This window comes from Chelonia mydas, chromosome 2, assembly GCF_015237465.2.
Source record: "Chelonia mydas isolate rCheMyd1 chromosome 2, rCheMyd1.pri.v2, whole genome shotgun sequence".
Lineage (NCBI taxonomy): Eukaryota > Metazoa > Chordata > Testudines > Cheloniidae > Chelonia > Chelonia mydas.
In genome coordinates, this window is record NC_057850.1 from 162,411,400 (window position 1) to 162,424,865 (window position 13,466).

At 36.8% G+C, this 13,466-nt stretch overlaps 1 protein-coding gene across 1 annotated transcript in view; it reads right to left on the reverse strand.

The window, feature by feature from the left end:
- The window catches only part of ABCA13 (ATP binding cassette subfamily A member 13), a 294,371-nt gene that overhangs the window by 158,113 nt on the left and 122,792 nt on the right, over window positions 1–13,466 (reverse strand). The window contains exons 35-38 of the mRNA XM_043540473.1: window positions 12,035–12,169; window positions 10,312–10,431; window positions 4,571–4,757; window positions 637–855 (exon numbers count right to left, since the gene is read on the reverse strand). Of these exons, the coding sequence (XP_043396408.1) occupies window positions 637–855; window positions 4,571–4,757; window positions 10,312–10,431; window positions 12,035–12,169 (661 nt within the window). The remainder of the gene's footprint in view (window positions 1–636; window positions 856–4,570; window positions 4,758–10,311; window positions 10,432–12,034; window positions 12,170–13,466) is intronic.

The window sequence follows — 13,466 nt, forward strand, 5'->3', positions numbered from 1 at the left end:
TTACAGCAAAGAGCTGACTTTATATGAATAAATACATTTATATCAAGGTATACACAGCAGGTTTTCCAATCTTCTGACAAGCTACATTAAAATCTTGTGTTATTTTGTTTAGAAAAAGAAATGTTACTGTTGCCTTAATCTTTTTTTTAATTTCTCATTTCTGTTATTAGCCTTAGCAATGGGGGCCTAATTTGATACAAATGTTCTGCTTCCCATAAAAATATCCAGTTAGTGGCAAGAATCTATCCCCCGTGTCTATGAGGATCTTGCATAGCATTGTTATTACATGGTTCTAGGGTATTCAGAATTCAGTCGTCCAAGTACTATAAAAGAGAGTGTTTCCACTTCAACTATGCTTTAGCTGAAACCACTAGAGAGTTTTTTTAAACCTTCTCTGTAATATTCTTACTCTAATTTTTATTTCCATAATTTTATTACTGAAAATTAAGATCAGGAAATACATTTACAAGCCAGAATTTTAGAACACCAAACCCATCATTAGCGCTCTCAGGATTCCAATAGTTAGGGCTGACTCTCCTAGCATGAGGCTTTGTTCGTTCACCACAGTGTTCTTGGAATGGTTTTGAAGGACAGCCTACATACAGGTTTCCCACAAGGAAAATAAGAACCACTAACCTACTGACTTGCTGATGTAACTGTTTCTTTGTCCATAGAGGTGCTTTCACTGAGCCATAGAACAGCAGATGCTCTCGCACAGTTAAGGTGTCAAACAGCACATCATACTGTGGGCAAACACCCATCTCCATTCTGATAGCAGCCAGCTCAGTATGTATATCCCTTCCATTGATGATGATGGTCCCAGAGCTGGGCGGGTACAGGCCTGTCAACATTGATCTGATACAAGAAATAAGTGTTGTTGTAGCTGTTTTGATCGCAGGAGAGAAGCAGAAGAGCTCTGTGGAGCTCAAAAGCGTTTCTCTTTCACCAACAGAAGTTGGTCCAATAAAAAAAAATATATTACCTCCCACTCATAAGAAATAACACAAATTCAATAAAACCACCACATTCAGGACACACTATGTTGTACTCTGAATTTGATCAATTCACTTCTGGCAATATTTTCTTGTCTAGCAGCTGCACTATTTAAATGATGCTGGAGTCTGTATGGAGGAAACCTTGAGATTAATGCAAAAATGGTTATTAATAAAATTATCATTTACTCTTACAATGTTATCTTTACTGATTTTAAGAAAGACCTACATTTATATGTATACTCATTGTGCTTGGAGATTTGAACACATATTTTTGTTTTTGGTTGCTTATTTTATTAAATGGAATGTTTAATTTTATTAAATGGAATTCTTTAGGCAATCTTCTTTCTGGCAACCATTGACAAGTCTCAAGTGTCAAAGGAGATACCTTTGCTATAAAACTCCTGTATGTTTATACAGGGTCTAAAAATTAACTTTTACCTTCAATTTTGCTTTAACTTTCTATACTACTTTCTTTTATGTTTTTAAAATGTACATAAGCATTGGTTATTGTGATGAGTGTTTTGCATAAAATAAATATTTAATACAAATCTTTACTTGAAAGATGTAAATATATCGCAAAAGCAGATCGTAAATCCAAGAACCATTTTGGTCCAAAGACCATAATAAAGGGGTCTTATAAAAAACAGGACATCTTTTGTGTAAGATACCAGGTGATATAAATATGATCTTACCTTAAAAAAATTGTATGATGATATTTATGCTTTAGAAAGAGTCCTGACTTTAAAAGAAGGTAAGGATGTTCTGTTTAGAACAAAGGGAAATGTATGGATGTGGTGTTAACTGTAAAACTAAGATGTAAAGTGGGCTTTCGTTTTATCCCACCCTCCACACAGGCTCTTTCAACACAAAACTTCTAATTTAAAACCTACTCATAAGGTGCTAAAGAATTTTCTTATTGAAAATAATTTCTTCTCTAAGCACTCAAAAGCATTCATTCTTCATACTAAGAAAATCCCGGATAGCTGGAAAATGTTTTACGGAAGTTGTTGGTTACTTTTATCTACCTCGTTTTTCCTTTTAATGGTTCAAAACTTTGTTTATTCCTTAAATGCTTTTGAGATGTACAACTGCAAATATTTTATCTAAATGACAAGTTTTTTATGCAATAATTTACTAATATCTTTGCTAAATGGTAAGATGCTTCATGTACTATTATGGAATCCACTGACCTTTCTGTGACTGGCTATTAGTGTAAGAAGTCATCTGAGTATACATTATTAATTTTTTATTAATTGGGGGGGGGTTAATTAGTTATCTGGCAATGCTTAAGCAACTTCCTTACCGAACTCCTAAAAACAAGCAGCACCTCTCCAAAGATTGAGTAGGAGAAAGGACAATAATTTATTTAATGAATACTGAAGTTTAAAAACCTCTCTTCAAGAATTAAGTTTAAGACTAATTCAAAATTGAAAAACTTTCATATCTAACATATGGGTGGCTTGAACCTATTTGAAACAGAATTTCAACTCCTGATGAAACCTACTGAATAGCTCAGAAAATGGACTGAGTAAAAAGTTAAAACTCTAACATTAAGGATGTTCTGACAGTTTCCTACCACAAAAAAGCAAAAGCAATTAGAAGTTTATATTTACAAGGGAGGGTTTTTACTAAGACCAACCCACAAAGGCATTGAGCCAATGAAACAATGACAACAGCTTATCTTAATCCTACTAAGTTTTCTCCTCTTTCCGTGACATTAGATGACGAGAGGTGCATAAAGCAAATGACCAGCAACACTCTGCTCTCATCCTCAACTTTGCAGAATTCATCACAGTTCATCCTGTTCATCTCTGCAACTGAGCTGTGACCAACTACTAAGAAGAAGACAGACACTGAACAGCATCAAGAAGAAGTAATTTTCTAGCTCAAATGGCATCACCATCAAGACTTCAATATGGATCGGTGAGATGAAGTTGTAGAGGGCTGCCAAGGAATTAGATTTAAAGTTTTCTTGTAATGATGTTCATGTGATATTGAAATACCACTGTAACTTAGGATATCCATAGTTTCTTCCATTAAACTACAAATTGTTTAGACCATTTATTTTTAGAGAGAAGCCACTGACTAACCTTTGGTAAACAGAGAAAGAGAAACAGTGGGATTTAATTTGAATTTAAGATTCTGGATATTAACTAACTTGCCATTCAAAGAGTGGTCTTGAGACTTGACACAGGACTCTCTACTAATTTTGGGAATAAAAGGACCTCTGTCAGGGCGCACAATTTTCAAAGGTGTAACCTGTCCAAAGTTCTCCACAGACTCATACTGTATATAGAAGAGTTTGTAACTGAAGTAACATTTGTTTATCTTTTGTTTTTTATTTTTCACATTTCCTTTCCTTGGTAAGGCAGTCATAGTTACAAACTGGTATTATTTTGCTTGTTTTAATTGCAGTTTCCCCTTAATCCTGGCAAGGGACGCCTTGTGACTACAATAGTGGGAGTCATGTCACTGAATTAGCATTATGAGAGAGAATTAAAGGTTTGCCCTGCTATTTCTTGTTTCTCTAAATTGTAAGTTTTAGTAATTTTTTTTTAAAATAAAATGACTTGGTGCTCAACAACTTGAAACACTCCTTTGTACTCCAAAAGTGCTTTAGGTAGATCTTCAACTGATGTAAATTGGTATACTTCTATTAGGTGTACTGGAACAACAACAACTTGCACAAGTGGAGTATTTGGCCCTTTATAATTATGGAAAAGTTTCTAATGGTATAATCTTTTTTTAATTAAACCCAATATCAACAATTCATTATCTCTCTTGCTATTTCCTGAACAAGGCTCATTTGTCTAGCAGGCAGAAAGAGAGAGAGAGAGATCAACTGACCAGTGTTTCCTGGTTAAATATGATATATCTCTCACAGTTTAGCTGTAAATGCAGGGTTAAATCTCTAATTCCTAATTCATGAAGGTCAGTTCTGCAGTCCTTACCCATGTTAATCAAGTTGACTAAAATCTAGAATCCAGTTCTTTCTCATTAGTAATTTATGTACCTGCAGGGGTTGAGGAAAAAATGGTCGAAATTCTTGATATTTCTTTAATATAAAGGGCAGAAATAAATTAACTTTTTAATTAAGCCAGATTTTTTAAATGTTTTTCTTTGTTATTTCTGCTTCTTTTCAGTTGTCAGAACATCCTCTTCAACATCCAGGAAGAAAGCTTACAAGTTCAGTAAACCTCTAAGATCTCCATCTGATGGAAGCATAAGTGTGAGGAAAAGAAAGAAGGGTTTCCTTCAGGTGTCTCTGTACCCATGCCCACAATAACCCCTCGTCTCCCAGCTACCACTAAAGCTGCTTAAAACAATAGCTTTACCACTGAGGTTATGATAAAGGAGACCCAATTTTCCACTGCAATGCATTTGTTTTGCCAGGGGCACCATGGCACAGTAAATTCATTTAAGCCGTCTTAGTGACATCTTTTGCATGGCAAAACTGTGCAAGAACAATAACCAAGCAAGGAGATGGAGTAGTTCATTTGCTGATGTACAAAACATTTCAAGGCACCAGATAAGGTAAAATGTGTAAGTCGGCCATCATTCAGCAAAGGACATACATTATTGTAGTCTTGCCAGCTCCATTGGCACCCAAGAGAGCTGTGATTTGACCCTTGTAGAAAATGAGGTTGAGATCTTTAACTGCAGTCTTTTTGTTGTCTGTGTATTTTTTGGTGAGTGACATCAGAATAACTCCTATTGGGCTTCCTCCTTCACTCATGCGTCTCTCATCTGGGGGCAGAGAACCTGTGTAAATGAAGAATAAGGCTTTAAAAGCACTGGCAGTTATATAGTGAAAATTCATTGGCTTTACCTTTCCTGAAATGGTCCTCACTGCTGTGACATTTAAGCTACAGGCTCAGGTGGTATAAATTGGGATAGCTCCATTCAAATCAATGCTGCTATGCCAATTTATAATGATCAAGGATAGGGACCACAGTTATGCTAAGTATCTAATCAGTGAAAACGTTTAATTGCAGTTTAAAACACCCAAACTAAAACTGATAAACATGTGTGCACATGCTAATACAAATATACACATATATAGTAATTATTAAAAAGTTAATGTCATCTATTAAAATGTATTTCTTGAATAATGAGGTTTTTACAAAGGAACGAGCAAAAGTGGAGGTTGCGGACCAGAGAAAATGGGAACAATATGGATTGACTAAATGGAGTGGAGAAAAAGAAATGCACACAACATGAAGGAAAAACAGACTAGTGTTTGGAGAACCAGTTCTGTTTAAATATGAAACAACCAGAACCTCTGCTCGTTGCTCAGTCATTTTTCATATTAGCATAAAGTTGGTTCTAACCCCTTCCAACAACCCTGTGAGCATCCTCCAACTAGACTTTGCCAGCTTCCCTGCAACTCATACCAATGTCCTTCTCCTGGTTCATCCTCCCCTTTACCTTTCCTGGATTGTGTTTCAGAGGCCAGAACCTTTAACTCTAGCAGCCCTTTCTGCTACTTGATATGAATCCCAGGTGTACTCTGGAGCCTAATACAAAGGTACTGGACCCTGCCATTGCTCAGGTGAGAGAGAGAGACTGGAAGGAGAAAAGAAAGACCAAGAAGAGCAAAGAGTTGTCAGGACTGAGAGAGAAAAAGTGAAGGTCTCTATCCAAAGAAAACATCAAAGGTAAACGTGAAATCTATTTTTTGGAGGGACCTGTTTGTGAGGAGAGATCACTCTGTGGACGGCTTCAAAGTCAAGATAGTTCAGATAATATTCCAACTAAGATCTACATATTTAGACATTTAAGTGAACCTCTGAAGCTTCTGAAATTTTCCCTTCAGTAGTAGAGAGGTATTGATACAAAATTCTCGTGGGTGACTGGGACTTCTGGCTTCCACTATAGATAGCTGAACCAGCCCAGATAATTACCAGATAGTATGTAATTTCATATAGTCACAGAAGACTGCCAAGGCCCAAGAATGGATGTGGGTGGCATGTGTTCCTCTATCCATGAATCTTTAATCAAAATAAATACATGACATTGTAGTGAAATGGGCCTTGGAGAAAAGAAAGAAATCAGATTTTAAAGAGCAAAACATGTAAGGAATGCATAAGTAGCCAAACACAGAACTGGAAAGAAATAGTGGAAATGGTTGTAGGCAGCGGTAGCCCTGGAAAATAGAGATGATAAGCGTGTTATTAAAATGTGAGGTTAAAAAAGAGAGCCAGAAAGGGCAGAGTTTAGATAACAAGACAGAATGAAAAAGAAAATTCACATAAAAGACAAACTTTTCACAGAAGCAAATAGAAGATAAAAACAGAGCCTTATGTTTGATTTCATCTGAAAAAAAGTGTAGCTGAAGAAAAACAGAACTCTGGCCATGAATTTTAATGAGCACAAAATTGTTCAGGTTAGTGAACACTGTACAACACTGTGAGGAATGTCAAAGGGACCTTAAAAAGCTGGGTGAATGGGCTGCAAAATGGCAGATGAAATTCAGTGTTGACAGATACAAAGTAGTATCTATTCAAAGAGTCATTTGAACGACTCATACTGTAATACCAAGGTACCAAATATACAGGAATGACAGAATAGGTCAGGCTAGTGGGAGAGTGGCACTTTATGTGAAAAAGCATAGAGTCAAATATAGTAAAAATCTTAAATGAATCAAACTGTACCACAGAATCTCTTAGAAATTCTGTGCTTGAATAATTAGAGAATAGTAAGAGGACTATACTACTGATCATTTGACCCGGATGTTGATGGTGATTGTGAAATGCTCAAGAAAATTAGAGACAAAATAAAAAATAGAAGACTCAGTAATAATGGGGGATTTCAACTATCCTCATATTGATTGGGTACAGGTCACATCAGGATGGGATTCAGAAATAATGTTTCTAGACACGATTAATGACTGCTTCTTGGAGCAGCTATCCTTGGAACTCACAAGGGGAGAGGCAAATTTTGACTTAGTCCTAAGTGAAGCACAGGATCTGGTCCAAGAGATGAATATATCTGAACCGCTCAGAAATAGCAACAACAATATAATTAAATTTAACATTCTTGTAGAGGGGGGAAATAGCAAAGAAACCCACCACAGTAGCATTTAACTTCAAAAAGGGGAACTACACAAAAATGAGGAAACTATGTAAATGGACATTAAAAGGAACAGTTATACGGGGAGATTATGATGGATCAGTAAAATTATGCAGGGAGATTATGATGGATCAGACCACTACCAGTGACTGGAAAATCAATTATCATGCTTATTGACAAAAACAGCCAATTTAGTGGGCCCGTGTTAGCATAACTAAGCCAGGAGGTGAGGGAGTTTGAGCGACCACAAGAAGGGAGCCTGACCCTGCATTCTCCCTGATAAGATCTCTGTTGAAATTGCTGAGGCATGGGTTTTAGAAAACAGGAAGCTTATCTATATTTGTACTCTGGGATGTGTTTGTCAGGGCCCTCAAGCATGCAGACTTTGAAAAAACACATTTTTCTAATTAGCAGTCTGAGGAAACTTATTGCTTAACCTCTGAAATTGTTTGCTTAACAAGTTTTTTTGATTGACATGTTATTGTCATACTAACAATAAATAAGGGGGGAGAAGTTTGGGTAGTTGGAGTACTTTGTGAACAAACCTGAGGGTACCCAATGGCAGATGGAAGACAGGACATTGGATGGCTGTCATTGTGCCACTTGAAAACTGCTCCAGGCTTTAGTAATTATTGGGGGTTGGGGGTTTTTACTAACCAGTTGGGGACATATGTAAGTGCTTGAGACTAAATAAAGTACAACTTTAAGTAAGAGCACTCTTGTACTGTAATGTCAATCATCTATCAGTTGGATGGCCATGTCCCCATTTACTTATGTCCTGCCTCTGCCTCACCAAGAGTAAATGTTACCAAGAGCTTTGGGTTCATAAAGCCCCGGATAACACAGTCACAAGAGTGAAATGCCTGCAAGCTGCATGGAAACTTTAAAAACACCAAATAGAGGCTCAAATTAAATGTATACCCCAAATTAAAAGAATAGCAAGAGAATCAAAAAATGCCACCATTGCTAAAAAACACAGTAAAAGGAGCAGAGACAAAAAGGCACCCTTTAAAAATTGAAACTCAAATCCTACTGAGGAAAATAGAAAGGAGCATAAAAGTATAAATAGGCAGACCAAAAAAAGGATTTGAAGAGCAACTAGAAAAAGACTCAAAAACTAACAGCAAAAATTTTTAAGTACATCAGAAACAAGAAGCCTGCCAAACAATGAGTGGGACCCACTGCACAATCGAGGTGCTAAAGAAGCACTCAAGGAAGACAAGGCCATTGCAGAGAAGATAAATTAATTCTTTGCATCAGTCTTCACTGTAGAGCATGTGAGGGAGAATCCCACACCTGAGCCATTATTAAGTGACAAATCTGAGGAACTGTCCCAAATTGAGGTGTCAATAGAGGTGGTCTTGGAATAAACTGATACGTTAAACAGTACTATGTCACCAAGACCAGATGCTATTTACCCAAGTGTCCTGAAGGAACTCAAATATGAAACTGCAGAAATGTTGTATGTAACCTATCGCTTAAATCAGCTCCTGTACTAGATGACTGGGGGATAGTTAACCTGATGCCAGGTTGTTGTTTTTTTAAAAGACTCAAGAGATGATCCTTGCAGTTACAGGCCAGTAAGCCTATCTTCAGTACCAGGCAAACTGGTTGAAACGACAGTAAAAAAAACAGAATTATCGGACACATAGATGAACACGATTTGTTAGGGAAGAATCAACATAGCTTTTTCTAAAGGAAAATCATGAATCATGGGCTGGGGGGGTCAACAACATGTTGACAAGGGTGATGTGGTGGATATAGTGGATACTGGATATTGCACTTTCAGAAAGCCTTTGACAAGATCTCTCTTACTTAAATAAAGTAAAGATAAGAGGGAAGGTCCTCTCATAGATCAATAACTGGCTAAAAGATAGGAAACGAAGGGTCAGTTTAAAAAATGGAGACAAGGAAATAGTGGGAAGCCCCAGTGATCTGTACTGGTGCTGTTCAACATATTCATAAATGAGCTGGAAAAAGGGGGTAAACAGTGAGGTGGCAAAGTTTGCTGATCATACAAAATTACTTAAGATAGCGAAGTGCAAAGCAGACTGCGAAGAGTCACAAAGGGATCTCACAGAACCAGGTGATTGGGCAACAAAATCGTAGATTAAATTCAATGTTGGTAAATGTAAAGTAATGCATATTGGAAAAAAAAAATCCTAACTATACATACAAAATGATGGGGTCTAAATTAGCTGCTATCACTCAAGAAAGATCTTGGAGTCATTGTGAATAGTTCTCTAAAACATCCACTCAGTGTGCAGCGGCAGTCAAAAGAGCGAAAAGAATGTTAGAAAGCTTTAAGAAAAGGGTAGATAATAAAACAGTAATTATCATAATGCCATTATATAAATCCATGATACGCCCATACCTTGAATACTTCGGGCAGTTCTGGTTACCCCATCTCAAAAAAAATGTATTAGAAATGGAAAAGGTACAGAGAAGGGCAACAAACTGGATTAGGGGTATGGAACAGCTTCCATAAGAGGAGAGATTAAAAAGACTGGGATTATTCAGTTTGGAAAAGAGATGACAAGGGGGATATGATTGAGGTCTATAAAGTCATGAATAGTGTTGAGAAAGTCAACAGGCCCCAGGGAAGTGTTATTTACCCCTCACGTAACACAAGAAGCAGGGATCACCAAATGAAATTAATAGGCAGCAAGTTTAAAACAAAATGCAGAGTCAACTTCTGGTTCTCGTTGCCAGGGGATGTTCTGAAGGCCAAAAGTATAAGTGGGTCCAAAAAAGAATTAGATAAATTCATGGAGGATAAGTCCCATCAATTGCTATTAGCTAAGATGGTCAGGGATGCAACCCTATGCTCTGGGTATCCCTAAGCCTCTGACTGCCAGATGCTGGGACTGGATGACAGGGCGTGAATCCCTTGATGATTGCTCTGATCCATTCACTCCTTCTGAAGCATCTGGCATTGACCACTGTCAGAAGACAGGATACTGGGCTAGACGGACCATTAGGTTAACCCAGTATGACCATTTTTAAGCAATGAGTTCTAACTGAACTTTATCCACTCAGACATCTTTGTGGACAGCTCAATAAAAACTTTTTACTCAACAAAATCTTTTTAAATAAAAAAAAAGCCAACAAAATGTTAGGATGCATGAGGAGTGAGATATAAATTTAAACTTAGACTCAACCAATTATAGAAGATGGATTAAAAACAGTGAATTACGCAGAAAAAGAAAATAATGTTTACTAAAAGGCTCCTGCTATTACAAACCTTCATTGACGAAAACCAGATTGGAATTTAGATGTTTCCTTCTCTTCTCTGTACCACACAGCTCCTTCCAGTAAGAGATATTAAAGGGGAAGTACCATGGCTTTCTGAACCCCAGTCTTCCTAGATGTTAAATATAAGAGAAACATTTGAAACATATTTTCAAAATTCATTTGTTGCTCAAGCATATAAAATAATCCTATTATCCTATATTTCTGTTGTTGTTGTTTTCCAATGGAATAGGGCTATAAAATCTTATCTATACTGCGTAGCATAGATTTTTATATAGCATTTTTCTTCCCAAAATATCCAAAAGCACTTTGCAAGCTTTGGGGCCAATCTTGCTATCTCAGAAATCAATAGAACTTTTGACACTGAAATTTTCTTGTGGAAACAGCTCTCTCATCATTACCCTGGCATTTAATGAGACAATCCAAAAAAAGATTGTGGTCCAGATCTTGAGCTAAGCTTAGTAAGGCTCAGGGTAAAGGTGTGAAGTTTTTCACCTTCCCGAATCTGGGCCAGTCCCTAGCATGTGCCACCTGCCAAAAGGTGCCATTCTAGCAGCAAGAGATACCAAGTGACATCTTAGCCACAACTGCTTTTTTCCAGATTTGCTTCCTACACTAGGGGAGGGAGGAATGATGTAGAACCTGCTGCACCAGTTGAATGGCACTAAAGATACTTCTCCGTACACAAGTGGAATCATCAAGGAGACAGATTTGCTACCTTTCCAGCTGCTTTGCACCACCATGGCAATACAAGCCAGCTGGCAGAGGAGCAAGGATCTGGCCTTGTACCTTAGTACATTTACACAAAGGGGCAGAATTATGGCTGTACATATCACCTTAACTTTTACATTTCCTGACCTTTTCAGTGCTTCCCTCAGCATTCACTTAATGTGGTTTTTGTATCCATGGAGTCACAGTATGTGGTACTGAATAGCAAGTGACATTCTTAATTTTTATGTGAAAGGTTTTTGCCTGAGATACAGTTACATTATTGTATTCCCTTCCATTTCCATGTCAAACTTCTCAGTTATTCATTTTGAAATAAATATACAATAAGCAGAAAAAAAACGTGTAATATGAGCAACTTGAGCAAGTGTAAATTTCAGGCCATGAAAGAGGTGTTTAGAAAGCATTCCAAATGGCCCAACAACCAACTTAAGGGAATTAATTAAAAAAAACCAACAACCTGGAGATTGGAGGAAAGATGAATCCCACCTTCTGAGAATAAATTTGGGATTTAATTCATTTCAATTGTGACATAGAGTTACTGGTGGTGAGAGATGATAAACAGGAAATCAATATTGTTCATTAGCATTCTGAAAATACATTATTAATAAACAACCTTAATAAAGGGGCCCAATCCTGACTCGGACAGAACACCCAGTTAACTCAGTAGGAGTTCCTCTACTGGATGGAACTCTGTCATTACGTAGTGTCAATCAGCCTGAGAAGTCCTATCCAATTATCTGCTCTCCTTATATGCATACACAAATAGACTTCATACCATATTACAATTCTAGCCCACCAGTTAGCGTCATTCACTGACCTATGGATGCATGAAGGGTTTCTTAGTCTCACTCTTAGCAGTAGTCATGTATTTTGCATGTCAGAAAGCCCTAACTCAGAGGCATCAAAAATTTAATATTTTAACTATAAAGGAATGAAAAAGTAGAACTCATTTTGGTATTAATAAATCTATGTGTGCTTGTTCTTACCAGGAATTACATTGCTGAAATACCAGCCAACTAATAAATATAGAATTGAATCAAAGAAAATCATCCAGCTAGCCCATCCAAAGGTCATGGATCCTCCTTGTGCCAGGGGCTGGTACATGTTACTCCACTGAATTCCTAGTAATAAAAAAAGGTCAACACTAAATCTGTAGAGCACCACAGGTAGCAGGATCATAAACACGTGAACACCAAACACTCAAGAGGTATTTGAGCACTGACGAACAAAAAAGAACAATGTTAATAACTGTAATTTTAACTGAATAGAAACTAAATGTTAGGCTGCTCCATCTCTATGTGCAACAGCAGGTAACATTACTGCTGAGAAAATGTGAAAGAACTCGTAGTGGAAGCGAGTTTTTAAGAAGTTCATTATTTTATTTTAGCTGTCCTTTTATTTTAGTAAAAAGAAAAAAAATAGGACCACTAGGCAAAATGCTGAATAAAATATGAGAGAAGCTCGTTTTCAGTTGTTCAATAAATCAGGGATTAAGACAGTTTGCTGATACATGTAAACAAATGGTTTAAAAGAGATCTGCTGCAAATTTATTTAGTTGCAACCTGCAAATCCTGACTAAATGCAATCTATTATATAGCATATGTTTTATAGTAGTGCCTGATGGTGACAGCCAAGGATTGGGGCTCCAGACACTAATCATTTGAAAAATTACTTCAACTCATATTCCATCAGGTGTATGAAGAAAGGAATGAAAACACAAAACACTAGCAGTAGTTAGAATTCAAATGTAATACCGCTACTATATTTCTGAATAGAAACGTTATTCAGAAAACTAGATTATTGCACTTTTCTACATAATATCTTATAAAGGTAGCCACATAGCTTCCAATAAAGCAGGTCAAGAACATATTTTTCCCTAGGGGGATGACATTTCTTATTTAAAATTTTCAATCAAAAAAATGACTTTTTTCACAAAAGCATATTTTTGTGGAAAAAATTCTGATAGCAAATTGTCCACCAGCTCTAGTTTGCAATATCTCTTCTGATACTTATCAGCTTGCACATAAATAGAAAACCCTCTATCAGCAGCTGGTGCTTGAGATGGCTTCCAGTCTGACACCAAGACCGTCTTGCTGTTAATAACCCCAAATGAAGAAAAGATTCCATCTTGGATCAGTTACTTGGTTCAAAAATCCATACTCAGGACAATCATGAGGGTATTACACAAGCAAGCACACGCACACACGAGCTAAGATTTTCAAAACTGTTTCGAGGATTTGTACATTCAATTCCCATTAATGTTTGAAAATCTCATCCATATATTTTTTTCAATATATGAAAACAATAAAATAAAATCTGACCCCCAGAATGTCTTATAAGGCAAAAGAGCCCAAGGTGGTTAAAATGACCTGCTGTTCCACAAACTATTACAGCTTATTATAAGTAACATATATTCTA